Source organism: Geotrypetes seraphini, chromosome 1 (assembly GCF_902459505.1).
Source record: "Geotrypetes seraphini chromosome 1, aGeoSer1.1, whole genome shotgun sequence".
NCBI classification, from domain to species: Eukaryota; Metazoa; Chordata; class Amphibia; order Gymnophiona; family Dermophiidae; genus Geotrypetes; species Geotrypetes seraphini.
In genome coordinates, this window is record NC_047084.1 from 295,798,208 (window position 1) to 295,820,950 (window position 22,743).

General features: G+C 42.8%; 1 protein-coding gene across 3 annotated transcripts in view; it reads left to right on the forward strand.

Annotated features, from left to right (window-relative positions):
- Positions 1-16,551, forward strand: part of LOC117364549 (dynactin subunit 1-like) — a 206,168-nt gene extending 189,617 nt beyond the window's left edge. For all 3 annotated transcript variants that reach the window (XM_033953860.1, XM_033953839.1, XM_033953848.1), the window contains exons 26-28: positions 1,777-1,850; positions 7,908-7,997; positions 9,108-16,551. In XM_033953860.1, the coding sequence (XP_033809751.1) occupies positions 1,777-1,850; positions 7,908-7,997; positions 9,108-9,245 (302 nt within the window). In that variant the 3' untranslated portion in view covers positions 9,246-16,551. The remainder of the gene's footprint in view (positions 1-1,776; positions 1,851-7,907; positions 7,998-9,107) is intronic.
- Positions 16,552-22,743: the final 6,192 nt, after the last annotated feature.

A 22,743-nucleotide genomic window follows, 5' to 3' on the forward strand; every position in this document is an offset into this window, starting at 1 on the left:
CTTATATTTTGGCAGGCAAAGGCCTTCATTGGTTTTCAAGGCTCATTCTATCAGAGGGGTGGCAGCCTCTTGAGTGGTGTCAGTAGAAATTTGTAGCTCGGCAGCAAGATCTGTTGGTGATGACAAAGAAGTTAAAAAATAGGTCTTGCCTGCTAATTTTCTTTCATTTAGTCCCAACATATCAGCCCAAAAAACCATTCATTCTTTTTGTATTTTCTTGTATTATAGTTCTAAAGACTTCTTTGTTTATCTATGCAGGATACTTGCGTCAATGTTGCTCCAAGCTGGAATTCTGTGTTTTCTCATACTTCAAATGAAAGAAGGAATAATGGCTTATGCATTTTGGTTTCATACTGCTTTGCTTTTGTAATTGACACCTGCAGACAGATGGGTATAACCCACAACATCTGGACTGATCTGTTGAGACTAAAGGAAAGAAAATTAGCAGATAAGACCTTTTTTTTTTTTCTTTAGTTCAGTTTATGCCAATTTGTGTTTTGTTAAACAAGGTACAGCACATATGTTTCTATTTTATTATGTACAAATGTTGAGGTGATTTTGAATTGGGAGTTTAGCTAATACTGGTGTGGGAAGTTTAGGTAAGAATTTTATTATGCTATATTTGGCACAGTTGTAGATGAGGGGGAATCCTGGGTTTTTTTTCTATTTTTTTTTTTCAAATTTTAAACATTATCATTATACAAATAATGATAAGGAAAGGATACAAAAGAAACCAAAGAATAAAGGAAATTTTCCCTAATCACAATAACCACTCACTCCTCAAGCCCACATAATGGGAGAGATTATTTTGATATATCTTAGGAAATAAAATAAAATAATCATGATCTATGATCAACTATTAATAGTGCACAGTACTTTTCTAAACTCCAATTTTAATTAATTCAAGTGTAGACTATTTACTAGATTCATGAAGCTGCAAAAACTGTTCAAGCTGTCCAGAATCCCAAAATATATATTCACATCAGGAAAAATTAAGACATTATCTTCACTAAACTTGCAAGTTTATTTTGAAAATAATGCTATACCAAGAATACCAAAACATAAAATTAATTAAATGTTTAATTTATTAATTTCTTTAATTCCATTCATATCCTAAAAACTAACAAAATTTATTTCATCTACATTTAAAATCTACAATAACAAGTAATACAAAGTGCAGAATGCTACAAAGGCAAAATCATAGGCTGGGAAAAGCTACAGATACTATCTAAAGCTTTTAAATAGAGTCAATCAATCAATCTTCAAGGCTCTTAATGATGTTAAGTATTGAAGCCATTCAGACCCAAAAAAGCTCACTTAACTTAATGATGAATCAATTAAAGGCCCAATATCTCCTTGAGTTGGAATCCGTAGACTTAACCCAACCAGGTGTTCCTTATATTCATGATCCAATAAGAAATGCTTAATCAGTTCTAAGATTTTCTCTTCTTAATCTTTATTGTTTTCCAGTTTTAGTTACTTATATTGTTCAATCAGCATAAGCCTCCAACTCCAGCTGAGTCCATCGTCAGGGAGGTTGAAGATATAAGTACTGAAATTACTTCTGATACAGATCTCTGGCTGAGAGTTCCTGCTGGAGATCTGTATCGGAAGTAATTTCAGTACTTATATCCTCAACCTCCCTGATGATGGACTCAACTGAAACTCAGCTGGAGTTGGAGGCTTATGCTGATGGAAATCTTCTACCTTTAATTGTTGTTGTTGTTGTGTTTGCATTAATTTTGTTCACTATATTTTCTCTTTACATTGCTATAGGAAGTCCAGCAGCTCAGCTTCTAGAGCAGACAGTCAGACTGCAGTATCTGGGCGAAACCATTGACAAACTGAAGGTAAAATGGTTATTTAAGATTTCTTTTAAATGCTCTGAATCCTCAAGCCTCATTTAGAGCCAAGTTTAAGTGCTGGTGACAAGACCAAAGTAGAAACACAGAGAACCAAGCATTACATTGCTTACAAGATTTTGAAAGGTTATATTTTCTGGATTTAGCTTCTCGCAAAGAAAAAGTCTGCAGCAAAAATTTGTGCCAATTGTAAAGACTGTCTGATTCTTTCAGAATCTAATGACTTGGATAATTCTTAAAACTGGCATTGTTTTAGTTATATACAGTAATTTATGTAATGTAATGTAATGTAATTTATTTCTTATATACCGCTACATCCGTTAGGTTCTAAGCGGTTTACAGAAGATATACATTAAGATTAGAAATAGGAAAGGTACTTGAAAAATTCCCTTACTGTCCCGAAGGCTCACAATCTAACTAAAGTACCTGGAGGGTAATAGAGAAGTGAAAAGTAGAGTTAGAGGAAAAATAAAAATAAAATAAACATTTTAACAGGATTTTAGTTTCCAGAAAAAGGGCTTCTTCAGGGAAGAGACTTGGCCGACAGTCCCAGGATGTCTATGTCTCCTCCCCTGCGATGTTCTCCCATCCATGCATTCCCTCCCAGACACACTGCCCGTGCCCCAGCCGCTCCAAGGAGGCTGCCCCAGATGAGGCCCACGATGAATGCAGGATTCTCTCCTCTGCGGGAAAGCCGCCCGGGGCCGACAGTCGATCTTCATAGCGGATTGCAGGGGGGGAAGAGTTCACACTCTTGGTAGGATCGGGTCTGTGTTCTCTCGGTGGTTGTGGCTGGTCTCGTTGCTGCTTAGGTGTAAAAGCAGTTGATCTCCACTGCTGCTGATATTTAAAAGCAGGCAGATTGATCTCTCCAATGGACTGCAGGGGGAGGAGTTCACAATCCTGGCAGGATCGGGTCTGTGGGCTCTTGGTGGTTGCGGTAGGTCTCGCTGCTGCTTGTATGTAAAAGCAGTTGTTTTTCTACTGCTGCTGATATTTAAAGCAGGTAGATTGATCTCTTAAACGGGATATAAGGGGAGGAGCTCTCGATAGTGGCGGCTGGTCTTGGTGCTGTTTAGGTGTAAAAGCAGTTGATCTCCCAATGCTGCTGATATTTAAAAGCAGGCAGATTGATCTCTCCAATGAATTGTATGGTGAAGAGCACACACGCCTGGCAGGATTGGGACAAAGGCTCTCGATAGTGGCGGCTGGTCTTGGTGCTGCTTAGGTGTAAAAGCAGTTGATCTCTTACTTCTGATGATATTTAAAAGTTATCTGTTTGAGGAGTGATAGGAAAGAGGTAACATACTGGAGAGGGAAGAATTCTCACTTTTTCAGAGGGAGAAGGTGAAATTAGAAGTCCTTAAATTGCAATCTTTCATTTATCTATATAAGGAAATGGTCTTTGTAAAAACTGATGTAGGGAAATGTGCACATATGTACATATAACAACATTGCTATAGGCACCTTTACATAGACCACATGTAGACGGCATTTGGATAGAGCTGGTTTGGATTTGAGGTACATGTGTTCTTTATAAAATACATAAAAGGAACCAAGGTACCCCATGAAAACAGTCAAGAGGAAAAAAAAAGGGGGACAACCAAGCCAGGAATCAGAATGAACCTCAAGAGAATTATTAAAAGTCTGTACAGATAATAGCAATGTAATATTGGTGTCAATAACACAGCATGGAGCAATGTTAATAAATAAAATGTTACCCAGGCAGGCAGTCCAGTCTCCCATGCTCCGTCTCTTCCTGCCCCTCCCCTATAGACTGTCTGCTAACATTACCTGGTATCTACTGGGAGCATAAGTGTGAAGATTCCAAAACATTGATTTATGTTTGAAAGCAAACTGATTGCATTCCTCGCGGTTTTGCGAATGTTTTGCAAGAAGAGCAAAACACTCTAGCAAATTGTGCCTCGCAAACCGAGCGTTGACTCGATTTGCGAGCACCCCCCCCCGAGAACCGGCTTCACCCACGAACGCCTACCTCTGAGAACCAGCATCACCCACCTGTCTAAACACAAGCCCTTACCCCAGTCTGGCACCGGCACGCAGCACCAACTCACAGGACATGCCAGTGCCGGTGCCTGAGGATCCTGCCTCTTGCCTGGGCAGGACCTTGAGCATCTGCGCATGCTCAAGGCCTCCTGGCTCCCGCTCTCTCCGGAGAGAGCAGGCAGATGCTCAAAGCCCAGCCCAGGCAAGAGGCAGGATCTTCAGGCACCGGCATGCAGCACCAACGTGCCGGTGCCAGATCGGGGTAAGGGCTTGTGTTTGGGCGGGCAGGCGATGCCAGTTCACCGGGGGGGGGAGGGGGCGTTTGCAAGCGGGGGAGGCGTTCGCGGGTGGGGGAGCAATGCCAGTTCTCAGGGGGGGTGGAAACTCGCTAATGACCTCAGAGTTGGGGGTGGTCTTTTTGGGATGTAGTGGGGTGAGGTGGAGCAGCGCCTGTGGCCTCGGGTGGGGGGGCTGGTCTCAGCATGGCTGCACTTTTCAAGGCTGCATTGTTTGTTCCCCTGATGAACCAAACATTGGTGAAACAAGGTCACCTGTTGGGAAGATTGGAGAAGTCATGACAGCGTTGGAGCTCAAGTCGTCTTTTGTCAGCTGAGTCCTTGAACATGCCTCCGGGTGACTTTGCCCTTTTCTAAACCTGAGCTGTTCAGTGAAAGTATTTAAAACAGTTTTGATTTGTACCTTTTGGTTCTATACTGCTACATTAGTCTGAGGCTTTTTCTCCCTCTTTTTGAGTGCATGCTGGTTTGAAGAGGGGGATACCTCAGTGCCATTATCACACAACATTTTAACTCATTATTTGGTTTATTTTTCCAATGTGATGCTATAAGTAGTTTTCTAGCTGTAAATATGGCACAAGCCAATTTATGTTCTAGTTTCAAGTTTTATTAAAAACTTCTAGGTGATATACAAAATTAAAATGGGAACTTACAAGCATAATATGTTAATATCACAAACTAATAAACAAATGGACAGACTGAAACCATGAAGGAAAACGGGAAAGAAATACAATAATAATAGGATAGTAAAACATAAATGGTAAAAACAATGAGGTGGGAGGTTCAGAAGACGAACGAATTAAAACTAAATTGTAGGCGGTATGAAATTCCGGTCGGTTGAATAATTAGTGAAATCTGTTTAAAAGATGTTATGAATTAAAAGCATCTTTAAATAGGAAACTTTTCAAATTGCCTCTGAATCGATCTAAAGATTTTTCTTCCCTCAGATAAATCAGTAGGGAGTTCCAGAGTTGAGGTGCAATAACGGAAAAAATGTTTTGACGTTTCGTGCAATAGATTTGTCAGTCTGGACAAGTGGGTTATATCCCGATGCTCTCTAACCTTGCAGAAGGAATCAACTCCAGATTTTTTTCTGAATCCCTCTTACTTCACAGAGGGCTGTGCTGCCCCCTACAATTTTTTCCTTTTGCACGCAAGCCTGAAGGGAGTGTTTCTTTATTTTTTGTCAGTTTTGGGTTTTTTTTGCTTGATTTTGGTGCTAAGAGCTCCCCTAGTCAATGGTCCCTCCAGTCGACTATAATTAACCTAAAGCAGTGATTCCCAACCCTGTCCTGGAGGAACACCAGGCCAATCGGGTTTTCAGGCTAGCCCTAATGAATATGCATGAGAGAGATTTGCATATGATGGAAGTGATAGGCATGCAAATTTGCTTCATGCATATTCATTAGGGCTAGCCTGAAAACCCAATTGGCCTGGTGTTCCTCCAGGACAGGGTTGGGAACCACTGACCTAAAGAACATAAAGGGAAGGGATTGGGATGTGCATACCGCCTTTTTGTAGTTTTACAACCACCCTCTAAGCGGTTTACATACAGAGTTCTTTCCCCAAGCTTGGTTGATACCTTGGTTTACGAGCATAATTCGTTCCAGAAGCATGCTCGTAATCCAAAGCGCTCGTATATCAAAGCAACTTTCCCCATAGGAGATAATGGAAACTCAGTTGATTCGTTCTACATTGTTCCTTACTCTTGCTTTAATGGCGCCTCCTGGGTACATCCAGTTTCACACCCCCCCAGCTTAGAATTATACTCAGTTCCAGTAAAACGAAACAGGGAGCATCCCTGTTGGGATTTTTGAATATGATTGTTAGTTTGTTGAACTATGACAGGACAATAAAGCGGCATGGGAGCGGCGCAGATCGCCTCGTTTACTTACTTTACTAGCCATTCTCTCGCGCACCGTTTCAGTCCTGCATTCCCTCTCCTTCAGAGCAGGATCCATTCGCCGCCAACGGCTGGGGAACAAGCCAGCCCAAGTCAGTCTTCTTCCCGGCTCGAAATTACAGTAGGTCGGTCCGGCGCCCCCTTTCCGAATCCCTGAGCTGATTGAGTGCCACTTTCAACCCTTGGGTGAGACGCTTGGGATTGGCTGCTGGCTTCTCATGCGTTGGGCACGTGCAGGACTTGGTTGAACGGGATTGGCTGTTACTCGCTGCTGGCTTCTCTTGGGTTGGGTGCGCGTGGAGCTTGGTTTAACGGTGTGGTGGAGGAGCAGGACCTGCCTCGCTTCAGCTCTGAGCATGTCGCCGAGATCGTGGGGCGGCAGGGTTGGAAAATCAACTTAAGCTGCAGGTAAATTTTGCTCGTTATGCAAGACGGTGCTCGGTTTGCGAGTTACAAATTGCTGGAGTGTTTTGCTCGTCTTGCAAAACACTTGCAAACCGCATTACTCGCAAAACGAGGTTTGACTGTACAGCTAACCAAGACCTGTAGTTGAGCTGCTTCATAATATAACTTAAAATTGGGAACCCCCATTACACCATATGTTCACTACATATAATGGAAAATCTTCCTATTAGATAATTCTTCGGAATCATGATTGGTAATGCCATAAAGGGGTATAAAAATTTGGTAGAATTATCTTGACTGCTGCAATTCTACCCAACCCTAACTTTGAAAATAATTCTTTCAAGCTTTTGGGGTAGTTATCTACATTTAAATGTTCTCCATGACTTGAAAGATTAATCCCCAAATATCATAAGTACTTTTTTACCTGTTTAAATAGGTATTCTCTCGTATTTCAGATGCCACACCAGAGGGCATTGTTAGGTTTAATATTTCAGATTGTCATGTTACCTTTAAACCCAGATACTTCAGCTTAGTGCTCAAATACCTCTATCAGGACATGTAATGAGGTATCTGGTTTAGTCAACATCATAAGCATGTCATCAGCAAATAGCATACTTTTATGTCTATGCCCGCCATAGAGTATCCCTTGAATAGTCTACAATTGACACATTATTTGAGCTAAGGGTTCTATTGATAATGCAAACAATAGTGGTGACAAAGCGCAACCTTCCCTTGTGCCCCTGAACAATTCAAAAGATATAAAAACAAGCTAATGGGATGTTATATAAAGGGTGCAACCATCCTAGAAATTTTAAAGGAAACTACATTTTATTTAACAGTGCAAATATACTCATATATGGCCAGTATACTCCATCGAAGGCCTTTTCGCTGTTGATAGCTAATAAAAGTGCTGGTTCTGGAGTTTGCCCCACTGCTTGAATAATGTACAAAGCTCACTGTATATTGTCAAATTGCCTGTTATAAAACCCAATTGATCTTCATGGATTAATTGAACAGACTTTTAATAAATCTGTTGTGATTTATCCCGATTCCTGGCCTGGTTGCCCCCTTTTTTTGTGTCCCCTTTATAAAATACATATCTCCCTTCACTTAAACATATAAGCTACACCTGCCTTGGAGCAGGTATAACTTTGTGCATGAACCTTTGTGCACTATGACGGTTGTTCTAGGAGTATATTTTATACAAATACATAAGCTATGCCTAGTTTATAAAAGAAAACATCTGGATTCCTGCCATATAAACTACAGTTATATACCTTCTTTATTTTTGTGCGATAGAAATTTTATTACAAAAATGTCAATAATTCTGAGTTGGAAACTAAACAGCTTTATGGAAAGATAAATTTTAGATAAGTTTGAAGAATAAATAATTTATAGTGTGCTAAAATGCCTTTTTTTCTTTCTCTTCTATAGGATGAGGTGTTGAAGGAGACAGTCTCTCAGTGTCCTGGTGCTAATGTTCCCTCCAGTTTTGCCATGTTTCCGTCATCATCTTTCATAAAGGTTAGCCATAGTTGAGAAAATTAGGCATTTGAATAACATGTCATTTGAACTTCATTACACCAGTGTGTGAATCTGAGGAATCCTGACTTATCTGATGTTAAACCTAAAAAAATGTCTTTAGTGTGCCGAAAGGAACCTCTGTGTCTAGGAGTTCTATGGTAATTTGTTAATGGGGAAGTTCCAATATATCCAACATCCTGTAATGTCTGTATTTGTTCCAGTCATGAACTAACTTACGATGATGTGAAAAAGTATTTACCTCCCCTTTTATTGCATATATTGCAGCAGCAAATTGAATGGTTTCCAATCTTGAAACAGAACTGACTGAAATCAAAACTTGCTATGTTCAATCAGCTTAATCTAATTAGCAATTAAATTTGGTCAAGGTGATTAAGAGTCAATTGCTTTTCCACATGGGTGATACAGGTATTGAATAACTTTGTTCCTCAAATAAATGAAAAAAATAATGTAAAAACTAGTGTCTACACTTGGGTTCCCTATGTCTAATGTTGCATTTTGATTTTCTGATCTGAAGAAGGTATTGCCTTCAAAAGCTAAGCAAAAAATGTATTGTTAGTCCAGTAAAAAAAGATATCTTATTTTCTTTGGTTTGTTTTATATCTATCACATTTAAAGAACAGAAACCATTCAGTGTGACATATATTCATTAATATGGGAAATCAGTCAGTTATTCCAGTCGGTTGGACTTCCTCCGTTAATAGCCTTGAAAAGTAGAATTTGAAGTGTACTCTTGCTTGTATTGGAAGCCAGTGTGAGTCATGGTAAGCCTCTGTGATATGGTCATATTTTTTTTAGTGAGTAGACGAGTCTCAGGGCTGTATTTTGTATTGTTTGTAATTGTTTTATCATGGTCGCTGGACATGGGAGGTATAGTATGTTGCAGTAGTCTATTAGTCCAAGGATAAGAGGTTGTACCAAAAGTAGGAGTTGTTTCCTGTTGAAGAATTTTCGTATTTGTCTTAGATTTCTCATGGTCACGAACGATGCTTTTATTACTTTGTTGATTTGTGGTTGCATGGTACAGCCTCTGTACCATGTCTGCTTTATTCATCTTACCTTCATACTCCATGTCATTCTTTTCTCTTTCAGGCCAAAGAGGAGAAAAAAGAAGATACAGTTTACATTGGCAAAGTGACCCTGCCATGCGAACCTGGACATGGCCAAGTACATCAGCTTGTCCTGACTCAAGAACAGTTCTATGAGCTGCACAGCCGGCTAATCTCCTAAGAAATAAAATATTTTTAATCAGTTTCATACTTTGGCATTTAAGGGTTGGTTCTAGAGAGGTAAAAGTGCTGAGAGTATCTGTTTAGTGTAAAACCAAACTAAAGACATCCATGTTGTTGATGGTCAGTATACTGCTGCACTTGTGTATTTCTGTTCTTTGTTTTTCAAGAACTCCTTTTCTCTCAGTCTGCGCAGAAATTCATGCAGTGTCTGTTTATCACATTCATTAGCAGAAATGCTTCTCTTTCCAGGCAGTAATGGAGTTTTCCTTAGAAAATTAAGATACTTCTAAACCACTGACCATTATTTCAGTAGATGATCAGACAGCTTTGTCATTTTTATTTTTAGGTTACTTACTAACTTTTCAAATCAGGAAAGTGTAGGTGGTGGTTAAGAGGTAATGGCCATTTCTTATACAATCCTACTCTATTTCTGGACTATTGGGTTATTTTCCCATACTCACCAGAGCTTGTAGGAAACCTCATAACACAAAATCTTGAGCTCCTCCCCTCTTATCTCAGGACTGCCCCCCCAGGAAATCAGTTTCTTTCCTACAAACCAGATTATATGAGTTTGTCTTTTTTGCTCGTGTTTATTTTCTTTAAATTCAGTCCTTTCCATCACGTTTTTGGCCCTCATGCTGAAGAGGTTCCCCATGGGAACAGTTCTGACTGCAGGAAATCGCACACTTGATGCTAAGTCTGCTTCTAGAGCAGACGTGGGCAACTCCGGTCCTCGAGGGCCGGAATCCAATCGGGTTTTCAGGATTTCTCCAGTGAATATGCATGAGATCTATTTGCATGCACTGCTTTCAATGCATATTCATTGGGGAAATCCTGAAAACACAATTGGATTCCGGCCCTCAAGGCTCGGAGTTGCCCATTTCTGTTCTAGAGGGTTAAGCTGTGGGACAGTGTTTCCTCTGGACAGGCTGCACTTCAGGTTGGGATTCAGGGACCATTCACTTGGGAGCTTGCTCACCCCAGGTTTGTCTACTAGTGGGTCGAGCACAGGCTGCATAGCTCCATGGCGGTTTTCCCTGGATTGGGGCAGACTGTATTTACTCTGCCAGGCATGTCCGCAAGGTTTCCCAGAATGGCAGAGATCCCCAGCTGTATGTGTCGGATAGAGGGGAGGGGGGGGTAGTCAGAAGATCCGGTTTACTTGCTTGTTGAGGCAGAGGATTTCACTGTAAGCAGTTTCAGCTTCTCTCTATGTAGTTCCAAACAATACATGGCACAGTGAATGAAAGATGGACAGCCTGAATCAGTGATTTGGGAGAGGGGGATCTTGAGTGGTTTCTTGGTGTGCCCTATCCCTTCCCACCCCTAAAATCGCCATTTTTGCAGGGTTCCTGTGCTTTTCTCAGGCGATTTTAGTGTAAATTCAGCACGAGGTGGCCATCTTGGATTTTCACAATCTTTTAAAAAAATTATTTTTAGCCTCTGCAAGCTTCATTTCTGCAAGAAAACCACCCAGCTGAACTCCCCAAGCATGGGGGGGGGGGGAAATTGGGTCAGCCCCAGCACCCTTGGCCTGTGAAGGGGGGTCCTGCTACTGATTCTACTGACATGCCTAAAAAATTGGCAAGGGGGGGCGTGGAGTATGTAGTTGCCACTTTGGTGATACGCAAGCGAGTTTTGGCAGCAAACTCACTCTAGTCCTCCATGAGTTCCCCGATAGGTTTGCAGGAAGCGGCTCCTGGCCCGATTTCTGGGACCCCCCACCCAAATTTTATGCTATGATGTCTTCTTTGGCTCAGAAATTAATGCCAGCCGTCCTTCCACAGGTGTCATCACCAGTCATGGGGCCCCTCCTTCTCAGGGCACAGCCTTCTCTCCTGCTTCCACCACCACTATGGTCCCATTCAGTACACCGGCTGTGCTCGTGGTTGTTCTGAATGCCCTGACAATACCTCAGATTCTGCAGGCAGGCAGGAGTTGTCACAGTCCTCGCAGATCTCCAGGACCTGGATCTAGGTGGAGCCCCAGATCTTGAGGGGGAGGGGGGCTATTGTACGTAGATTTTTCAAGCCCAGACATCTGGTGGATTTGATCGCTGAGTCCCTCCAGGAGGTGAAGCTGGGGGCTAAGCGGCCTGTCTCTGCTGAAGGTTCCTTCATGAGTTATTAGAGGACACAATCCACCTCTTTTCCTGATCATCCGGAGATAGTTCAGAATTTCACGAACTTTTGGAAGGCGCCTGAAGGCCCCTTATAAGGTGCTAGGCCATGTCTCGACTTTGCCCTATGGCGGACACTTTTAACCAGCATTTTGCTCCCCGAAGGTGGATTCCTTGGTGGCACAGGTTACCAAAAGCCCTTCTCTCCCCAGTAACAGGGGAAGGGGTGATCCTGTAGTTCAGGATCTTATTCTTAGGTGCATGTTTGTTTTGGCGGCTGCCAGAATTAAGGCGACAACATCCTCCTTTTATGGACAGGGCATGCCATTCTAAGCTCCACCATGATCGGGACACTATTATGCTCCGGGACCTTAATTTCCTGGTTTCAGGGATGGATTCTATGACAATTACCATATATGACCTGTTAAAGGTCTTCACTACGCTTTCCACCTTTTCCATTTCATTGCATAGGATGCTGTGGATCAGACAGTGGTCAGGCATCTATAAGCTAGAATTTCATTGTACTCTGGCAGATTGTTTTCTGCATTCCCTTGTGGGAAGGCCAGATAAAGCGGCTCAGGTGGAAGCCGTGATCCTCAGGTTGCTGACCATGCCAGAGCAAGTCTTGGGCTCTGGCAGATGCTTATACTTCGTTCCAGAGAGTGGTTGAGACAATTGGAGGCCAATACAGGATCTCAAGGTAGTCAGTGCAGCCCTGAGGATACCTTGCTTCCAGATGGAGACTGTACATTCGGTGATTACCTCGGTAGTTCCGGGGGAGTTTTTTGGCTCCTTGGATCTTACGGAGGCATATCTCCATATTCCTCTCTTTCCGGATCACAGGCTGTACTTGAGGTTCCCCATTCTGCAGTGGCATTGACAATTTGTGGCACTGCCCTTCGGGCGGACAACAGCGCCCAGGACCTTTCTGAAGGTGATGGTAGTGGTGGCAGTCCATTTATGTATTCTGGGAGTTTTGGTTCACCCATATCTGAACCGTTGGAGTCCAAATGGTGTCAGGCAGTTTGCAAAGTCGTTCAGTTGCTTCAGCGCCTGGGTTGGGTGATCAGTTTCAGGATGAGCCACCTGAAGCTGTATACAGTCTGGAATACCTGGGGGCTCACTTTCACACGGATCAGAACCGGATGTTCCTGCCCATGTTGCGTCAGGAGCAATTCAAACAGGTTCCCTGGGACTTCCTGGCCATCCTGGTTCTGACGGCCTGGCAGTATCTCCAGGTTCTGGGGACCATGGTGGCAATGATCGATGTGGCCTGAGCCAGAGCCTGTTTGCGCCTGCTGCAGAATGCTCTGATTTTGCGCTGGACCTGCTCTGCTGCGGGCTCCATTACATGTTTCACTGCCCTGAATGGCAGTGGCTCAGAGCAGTCTAGCCTGATGACTTTACTCTCTCTCTCTTCAGGGGTCTTCCCAATCAGATTTCTGAATGGATAATTCTTACAATGGATGCCAGTCTCAGAGGCTGAAATGCAGATTGCATGCCTGTCTCTGTTTAGGGCTGGTGTGCTTTCTCCGAGTGGAAGTGGTTGATCAATCACCTGGAGATTTGACTGGCGCTCCTCCATTTCAAGGGTCGTTTCTGGCATTGGGCCATCCACATCTTCTCAGATAATACCACCGCAGTGGCCTACGTCCGTTGCCAGGGGGCACCAGGAGTGCCTCCCTAAGCATGGAGGCCCAGCTTCTCTTCTGATGGGCAGAGACACTTTGTGTCACTGTCAACAGTGCATGTGGCCAAAGTGGACAATGTCCAGGTGAATATTCTCTGTCATCGGACTCTGGACTCTTAGGAGTGGTCCCTGTCCCAAAGGGCATTCAACTGCATAGTGGAAAAGTGGGATTGCCCCACGTTCGATCTCATGGCCTCAGCGGCCAACAGGAAGGCAGATTGGTTCTTCAGTCAACATCGCGAAGTCTGCAGCGAAGGCCTGGACTGGCTGCAGGAAAGCCTCCTTTATGTCTTCCCTCCATGGCCCATGATAGGGCATTTATTGAGAAGGATAGCGACCTACAGGAGACTGGCGGTCCTTGTTGCGTCCCAACTAGCTAAGGTGTCTGTGGTATGCCAACCTGCTTCAGCTTCCATATCATCCTTGTCACCTCATGCAGGGCCCGATTGTGCTGCAGGATCCAGACTGCTTTGGTCTTACAGCCTGGCTCTTGAGTGTGCAGCTATTCTTCAGGTATTGTTGCCATTCTCCTCCACAGCAAAAAGAAGTCCACGGTAACTGCCTGCATGAAGGCTTGGAGATGTTATAAGGTGGTGCGTCCAGAGTTACAAAGATCCATCTGTTCCGTCAGTTCCCCAGATTCTGGAGTTCCTTCAGGATGGCCTGACAAAGGGCCTTGTGGCTTCTCTTTGAGTCTTGATTGCCAGTCTTTCTATTCTAAGCCCTGATTCCCTGAGGGGCTGCCTGGCCTCTCATCTGGATGCCATTCGTTTCTCTGTAGGGCGCTTTGAGGCTTTGTCCCCTGCTGCGGTTTCCCTATCCATTCTGGACTGTCAACCTAGCTCTCCAGTCTCTGGCTTGTCCACCTTATGAACCTTTGGAGCAAGCTCCCTTGATGGATCTTATAATCAAGCCTGTTTTTTTGGTGTCCATGACCACCTCCCGCAGGGCGATCTCTTTGGAGGAGATTTACAGGGCCACTACCTGGTCCTCCTTGCATACTTTCACCAGGTTTTACAGGATCGATGTGGCAGCCAAGCAGGATGCATCAGGCTCATCAGTCCCTGATTTTACGGGATTGCTCTGTTATGTCCCTGTAGCCCAGGAATAGAGTGGGATTGTACAAGAATTAAAGATTAGGTTCTTACCTTTGCTAATCTTCTTTCTTGTAATCCATGCTCTAATTCACACTCTATTCCTGGAACCCACCCTGTGATTTGCTGATTCACCGATTGTCTACCTTTGCAAGTACTGGTAAACTGGATTTCAGTTTCCTAACCATCCTTTCTAAGCATATCATGCAAATGTGCTTAGTACTTTGTCTTTGGGGGGGGGTCCCCTAGGTATGGCGCCCCCTTCTATCTGTACAGACTGTCTTTTTATAGCCCTGTTCCTTTTGTTGTTCAGGTTCCTAATGTTTGCTGACCTGTTTTACTTGTTTATGATTGTTCTAATTTTCTTGTTCTGAGCAGATTTGATTTACTTATCGAGGAGTGTCCTCGTACCCCTCTCTTTTGTCTTTGTCCTCTACAGATGTTCCTGGCTGCTTTGTCAACAAATGATTTCCTGGGGGGGCAGTCCTGAGGTAAGAGGGAAGGAGCTCAAGACTCTGTGTTATGAGGCTTCTTACAAACTCTGGCGAGTATTTGAAAATAACCCAGTAGTCTAGGAAAAGAGTGTGGATTTACAAGAAAGAAAATAAGCAAAGTTAAGAACCTAATCTTTCGTTAAAATACTTAAAATGTGAAGGCAACTTCTGTTTCTCGGAAGTGCCATGTTTTAGCAAAAGGTAACCCTACAGTAGTACCCCAGGATATACATTTTCCCTCATGTTAACTCATATCTTAGAAAACTTTGCAGGTCTGAGTTTTGAAAAAAATATCTTAAGGATCTGGATTATCTGCTGAAGACTCTACTTTTTCAGAAACATTTTTTTAATGGCTTAGAATACATATTAGGGGTAGGTAACTTCTGTCCTCTAATGCTAAATTGGAATTTCAGCTTTATCTGTACTGATGTAGTATATGTAAAATTTCAACTCATTTATACATTATCCACTTTATTTTTATAATGAATATTTTGAGTTTGATCACACAAATGCTGGAGTTCCATAATTCTGCTTTATGTGAGACTAATTTTTTTGGATCTTGCAAGTTACTCTAGTCCAGGGGGTCTCAAAGTCCCTCCTTGAGGGCTGCAATCCAGTCGGGTTTTCAGGATTTCCCCAATGAATGTGCATGCACTGCTTTCAATGCATATTCATTGGGGAAATCCTGAAAACCCAACAGGATTGTGGCCCTCAAGGAGGGACTTTGAGATCCCTGCTCAAAAAATCCTAACTCTATGGTACTGATGATTGGAATGGTCTTTTTACAGTTGCTATGTTAACTTATGATGACTTAAATAACCAAAGAGAATCTTTTTGTACACAAAAAAATAATTTTATTATAATTGTAACCTGTAAGTATGTTTCTGCATAACCTGAGGGTACAAAGGGATCATAAGTATCTTGTTCTATACTTGGGTTGAAGTTTTAGAAGATTGTGGCATGACATATGATCTTCTTGTTTTCTTGTGACTTTTCATATGGCATTTTTGCAGTGGAACACAAGGATTATTTGAGCTTTCCAAATAAGATTTGACTAGTGATATCATATTTCAGAAATTATATATATAGAAATTGGAAATCACAAAACGTACCAAAATACATTCTATTTGACAAATCAAGATTCATTTTTTGTCACATGGCAAATTGTTGATCTAATGGAATCTAAGCTTAAATATGTTAAATCTAGAGCTTTTGTAATTGGATAATCCAATAAGCAGTAGCAATTTGATCAACTCTGGAAAGAGTCTTATATATTCTATTTGTTGTGAAATATGCATATATAAAGTCTTTCTGCAGATAGAACAGGCACATACTTGAACATTATACTGTATGATTACATTTTTGTATTAAGTCCATAAGATTTTCTGCATTGCAGTAAGAAAAGAATAAAATGTGGGCTTTTAGAGACAGATCTAAGGATGGGAAAAATTACTTAGTTATCCTGTGTTTATCACTAACATGTTCTTTTTCTCCTGCAATTACTTTGCGGTATAGGTAAGAGACAGGGTTTCGTAGTGTTGCAAACATACTGGCTGTTGACATGTAAGCTTCATGTTAGAAACATAAGTCCAAAAAGCAATTAAATTTCTTTTCAAGACAAGCAAGGAAGGGAAATGGTATTACACGATATTTGCTAGATGGGGATTCTTGACCTTGTACTAAGTCATGGGCTGAATCTAGTCTGGATAGGGTTAGTTTGCCTTCCTTTCATGACTCCATTAGTAGAACTGATTGGGCAAAGATTTAGGTTTTCTAGCGTTTACACATTTTACACTACAAATGTACAACCACTTCTGTATTCAAAACACATTTAAGGAAATACTAGAATATTTACTATTTTGGTCCTTCTAAACTGTATTAAACTCAACTGTTTTATTTAAATAACATTTCTATTTATCCAGTATTTGCAAATTTATAAATTGAGACTCTGATAGTTCTCTGCTGTGTAACAGCTGTCAGTTTGTTTTATGCTAGAATACTGAATTGTTAGCATGGTTGCCCTCCAGAAGTGAATATTAAAAATCATTAAAATAATTTTGCTTTTTCTGTAGAATGCATTTCGTTAAATAGCATTTTAACTTAACTGTGATTCACAGTTGGATGGATATAAATGTATAAGAATTTGTTTAAAAATAGCTTTGCTATGATACATGACACCTAGCTCTAGTCTTCAGGACACTAGATGTAATAGCCCTTGTAGGCCATGGAGAGACAATGAGCTTGATCTAAACAAGGGAATGAGGATGGATGCTACTTTTGTGGGTAACCCCTATTGGATGAAGGAACAAAATGGAGGATATATCTTGAAGGAAATTCCCTCCAAGGTGGTGCAGGTACATGTTATCCAAGCATGTTATATACAAGTGGAGGCTATAAGGAAGCGGCATCAAGAAGTTAAAAAAAAATCTTTAAGGTCTTACATACCATGGAGCTAAGAGAGCCTTGTGTTTGTGATTGTGGGTAAAAGTTTACCACTCTTGACTAGTTACGTGTTTCAGTAATTCTAGGGATGCTGGGCTCTGCATAGAAGGAGATCTATTGATTGAGCACACAGTGCTCTTTCCTAATGCCTCTTTCTAGTGCAATAGGTGTGTCATTCTAGACAGTAGGGCATTCTCCCCATGCTTGTGAGCCATACAGAAGGAATCCATTCCAGATTTTCAACTCCTCTTCCTGTAGAAGGCTCTACTGCCCTCTTCAGTTTTTCTTTATGCACATGAGCCAAAAGGTGTCTTTCTGATCTGCTCTGTATATTTCTTTATTATTTTCAGTATTCTCACTTTTTTTTGCAGCACCAGAACTCCCCTAGTGATGGGACAACTCTGCCTACTTGGAGAAGAAGCAGACTTGAATCTGCAGCTATCAGGTTAATCCCTTTGTGGAAATTTGGCCAGTCTACAGAAACTATTGTGGAGCTCAGGGTCCATATCCCTAGTAGCTTAGCTGAATCACAGGGACTTGAACGCAGGCTGTTAGGCATCTACAGGGTGCTTACTGCAATTTTGCCTCCCCCCTCACATGCACATTTCTGCAGGGGTTGAAGATCTCCAGTGTTTGAACGACTGGCTGATTGAGGCAGGGATTCTTCTCCCAGATCCAGCTACTGCTTAGAGATGAGGAGCAGGCTGCAGCACCTTCAGAACATATGTCACACTGAATAAGGCTATTATAGCCTATGAGCAAAATCAGAGGAGGAGGGGGGAATCTGAAACCCCCATTTCCAGTGCAATAGGTGAGACATTCTAGACAGATGGGTAGTGTCCCCATGGCCATGTGCCATCTGCAGAAGGAGTCTACTCCAGATTTTTCCTTTTACATCTGTTGTACTTCAATGTGCTCCTTAGCTCCACCTGCAGCAGTTCTCTTCTGCACGTGTGCCAGCAGGAGTGTTTGTTCTGCTCGCCACAATTTATTATTTTATTCGGTGTATTTTTCATCCCTTTCTCGGAGTTTCTGGTGCTTGGAGCATTTTTTCAGCTCTGCCTGCTTTGAGAACACACAGACTTCAGTCTGTAGCTGACAGACCATTCCCAGTTGGTACCTGTTAGCCAACCGGCATAGTTTTCTTTGGAGTTCAGGGCCGACCCTGAAGTGGTGTCACCTACTGTTAAGCAGGGGTCAAGCACAGGCTGTTGGGCGCCCTTAGGGGGCTGACTGCATCTTCTCGCCTATGCCTATCCCGTTAGTCTGCGGGGTGGAGGTGCAGTCAGGCTTAGGATCTGACTGGCAGCCCGAAGATCAGCTTTGCAGAGGCATTTCCAGCATGAGGCAGTAATTCTCTTATCCAGCTACTGTTGGAGAGCTGAGGCAGGCTGCAGCACAGATCCACAAACAGGTCACAGTGAGTACAGAATGTTAGTCTGTGAGGTGAATCAGAGGAAGTTTGAAAAGTGGAGTTTTCAAGGTTTCTGCATGTCCCCCTGTGTTCCCCCACCTGAAAAATCCTAAAATTGCTATTTTTTTTACTTTGAGTATAAAAAATATTGCGATTTTGGCACAATTTTTGCCTCAAAATTTGTTGGGTTGAAGTCCTTGGACTCTCCTCATGTGGATTCTTGCCAGGATTGTGCAAATTTAGCACTTTCAGAGCATCCTTATATCAAGTGGTGCAGCCAGGAGAGGCAGCTGTGTCAAGCTTAGCATCTCCCCTGCTGAAGCAGGAGACTAAAATGCTTGGCTAGCCTGGCGGGGTGGCCTTCTATGGCTGCTAGTTCCATGCACCTGGCTGTGGACCCTCCACAGCTAAGAAATGCAAAGTTAAGTCATCAGAGGGTGACTCTATGCCCCAGGAGCAGGACACTTTCTCAGAATTTATAAAACATTTATGGAATGGGTTTCAAAGGCTGGCGTTCTTCCCCTGTGCAGTTCCAATCTGCCTCAGAGGTGTGTCTCAGTGGTGTTGCTCCTTTGGACACGTCCTCGGCTCATCTAGCCACTGTTCTTGCAAGTGCATCGCTTCCCGGGACATGAGATCAGGGGCTGTGTGCCTGATCTATGGATCCCTCTGGAGTTTTGGAACCTGGGGATGATCCCATGGTTCTGCGTTAATTTAAGTCTGCGGCTTTGCCAGATCTTATTTCTGATTCTTTGCCAGAGTTGAATTTAGTCACTCAACCGGCTCCGTCCACTTCTTCCTCCTGTCTTTGTGGTGTGCGCTCGCATATTGCTGAAGAGCTGTGGGTGATATCAAAATCTACAATGGAATAGACACCCCAGATGGTGTGAATAACACAAAGAAAGACCTAACGAAGCTTGAAGAATGGTCCAAAATTTGACAGTAAAATTTAATGGTAAGAAATGCAAGGTCATGCATTTGAGCTGCAAAAACCCAAAGGAATGTTACAGTTTAGGAGGTGAAGATCTTATGTGCACAACAGAAGGATGGGACTTGGGTGTGATTTGCATGTGATGATCTTAAGGTGGCCAAACAGGTTGAAAAGGTGATGCCTAAAGCTAGAATGATGCTAGAGTGCATTGTGAAGAGGTCCTGTATTCCCCGACGCAGCTCTCTTAAAGCAAAACAGAGAGAGTCCTTAACAGGATCTTAAACATGTTCATCGCTGTGTTGAACTATACCTAAAACAGAATTATACCTAAGTGGAATGGAATAATTCACAGAGAGATGTTTTGCTGACAGTTGAAGTACAAAAGGTATTTTGGGGAAGCGGACTTCATTCTTTTAGCATTTTTTAGGTAGTGGAGATTTTTATGACCAGTGATTAAATAAGCTCTTGTTACATACAATATGTATCTATAAATGTCAAAATGTACAGCGCTGCATATGCCTTTCAGCGCTATATGAGTAAGTAGTAGCAGCAGTAATGTGTAGATAATTAAAATTATTTCACATAAGCTGTACCTCCTGATTTTTAGTGTTAATGTTTAGTAAAATAGTATTTTGAATGATTAAATTGCACTCTTGTAATCCAGAAAAAGCCACTAAAAATCCAGGTATGGAACCAGTGAGTGGGAAGTATCTGGGCAGGAGCCATTCCTGCCTGGATAAGTTCAGCTGAATATCGACCCCAAAATAGCAATTTATTTGCTCCCTGAATATTTTGTGCACTAATTTCCCCACTCTTCCTTGCTCCACATCTTCCTTTCATTCTCTGCCTTCCACTCTTTCACACTGCAGTGCTCCTTTATCCCTTTTCCTCTGTTCTTTTTTGCCTTCTACAAGGGAAGAGGTGGACTTCAGAGAGAGAGAAAGAGAGGAGTTCATGGTAACCTATACTCCCCTCTCTCTGCTTTCCTCTGCTCATTAGCTTCCATCCCTTCAGTAGTCAGGGTTTTAATGTACATGCCAGTCACGGTGTTTAAGTTCATACATATGTTCAGTGCCATTGTACATCTGCTTGTTCAGCAGTGCTGAATAGATGTGTTATAGAGGAGAGTTACAAAGGGGGAAGAATGAAGGGAGGAGTGTTATGTTTGGAGGGAAGGGAGAGATGGTGTGAAGGATCTGGAGGGGCTGGAAAAAGTTAAGAGACAGAGGACTCTGGAAGGTGTGAGAGACAAACGACAGTCAATAACAAATGTCCATTGGTCTCCTTCTCTGAATGCTTCCTCTCCTATTTTCCTCCATCCTAATTTACATTCTCCTTTGAATGAGTTTGGAACTTTCTGATTCTCTTCTGTAAGTTTGTAGGGACTTTTGTCATCCCCTGACCACCCCCTTCTCAGATTCTCTGTACTTTCTGTGCAATGTGTCTATAATAGGTGAGCCCTTCTCCTTTTTTTCTGGGACTCATCTCTTCTCTCAGTTCACCATATGCATATTCTCACTGAGCCATGACAAATAGGATGGGCCCAGAGCTTGAATCCTATCTCCTCTCACACCGAACCATCAGCATGTGCTCTCAGTCCTTCTGGGTTCTAGTTGTTCTCCCCATGTTGGATGTAGAGATGTAGGGAAGAGGAGAAGGGAGATACTGGGGAGAGATGTGAGGTGGGAAGGTACTGGATAGGGGGACGAAGAGGAGATGCTGTTGAGCCCCCCCTTCCCCCCTAATCTAAATACATTCTAAAATTCCCACAAACAGGGCCCCTCACAGTTCTGACTGCAGAGAAGAACTGGCAGAGGATGAAACAGAAGTATTGCTCACCCACCAACTCCTGCTGTGATAGCAACAGAAAATTACCCATCTGCTATAAGAAAGTCTTAATGGCAAGAGAGGCCAGAGAGACCTCAGGAATCAGCATTTTTTCTATTTGTGTTATGTGCTAGGCTGTGATTCTGAAAGAAGTAATTTTTTTCAACTCAGCCAATTTTTGTATGTCACATCAGTAAATTTTCATTGGATCACTGTAGAGTTTTATTGTCTGAACCGTCATCCTGAAATTCAAGAGCAAGAAGCATTAGATTTCCTCCTGTCCTGAAAACCTGCTGAGGTTGACCACAGCTGCATTTACTATTAAAAGCCCTGTTGTGTTTTTTTGAATGCTCGTATGTCTGTTAGATCACTTCAGATAATAGGACTTGGATTCTTTACTGTTCCTTCTGGTTAATTCAGCAGCTTTTCCAGTATACTGTAGAATCACACTCTGAATATAATTTAGCAATTCTGTCTTCTAACTCCTGTGAATGGTGGTACCGTATATATTCTAATATAAGTCGAGACCCCTATTCCCCTCTCCCCCCAGCCCGCTGCCCTCCGAGGCTCTCCAACCTGTCCCCCTCCCTCCCAAGCTCTGCACCCTATCTCCTCTCCCTGCTCTGTCCATTGCACCTCCTCTCTGCCGATATCCTGCATGCTGCCGCACCTTCTGTATGACCTGCATACCTGGAATCCCTGGTGGTTCAGAGGTGCAGCAGGCAGGAGCGAGCTTTCTGCATTCCTGCCCCACTGCTGAGTCAGTTGCTGCTGCAAGTTCTGGTGGTTCAGCTGTACTGAACAGGAGCACGCTTCCCACACTGCAGCTCGGCACTAAGCGGCTTCCTGAATGGCTTCTGCGAATTCTCACAAGACTCATTGCAACTATTCAGGAAGCCGCTCAGTGCCAAGTGAACCATTGAGAGGAGGATCCAGGCCCATAAGCCACTCTAACCACTGAATTCATGATGGAAAATGTGAGTCCACCAACACCCCCACAAAAGAAAACCCTACTGTACTGTCATAAGGGCTATTGTGATTGTAGACAGGTGGGCATGGGGGGGGGGGGGGGCTCAACATGACATGCAAGGGAGTTGTGAGATGTTTATGTGGCACCCTTTTTATGAAGTTCAGAGCAGTGTCCTATAAGGTGCCCCACTACTCTGTTGCCATGCCTGGCTGGGTGGCCAGTCCATCACTTTGCTGGTCTCTCCTACATCCAAAAGGTCTGATTCTAGGAGTTTAGGACTTGGATAATTTTTTGCATGAGAATGTAGTATAAAGATAGACAATCAAACGGCTGGACATAGAAGTAGATGATTTTCAAAAATATATATACAGTGCTCCCCCACGAATTTGTGGTTCGCGGTCCCGGTCATTTGCGGTATTTTCCGACTGCAAAGGGGAGGCAGGAGAGGGCAGCTGGAGAAGCAGGAGAGGGCAGCGAGTGAAGGAAATCACTCACTGTATGCTCCGACCGCCTCT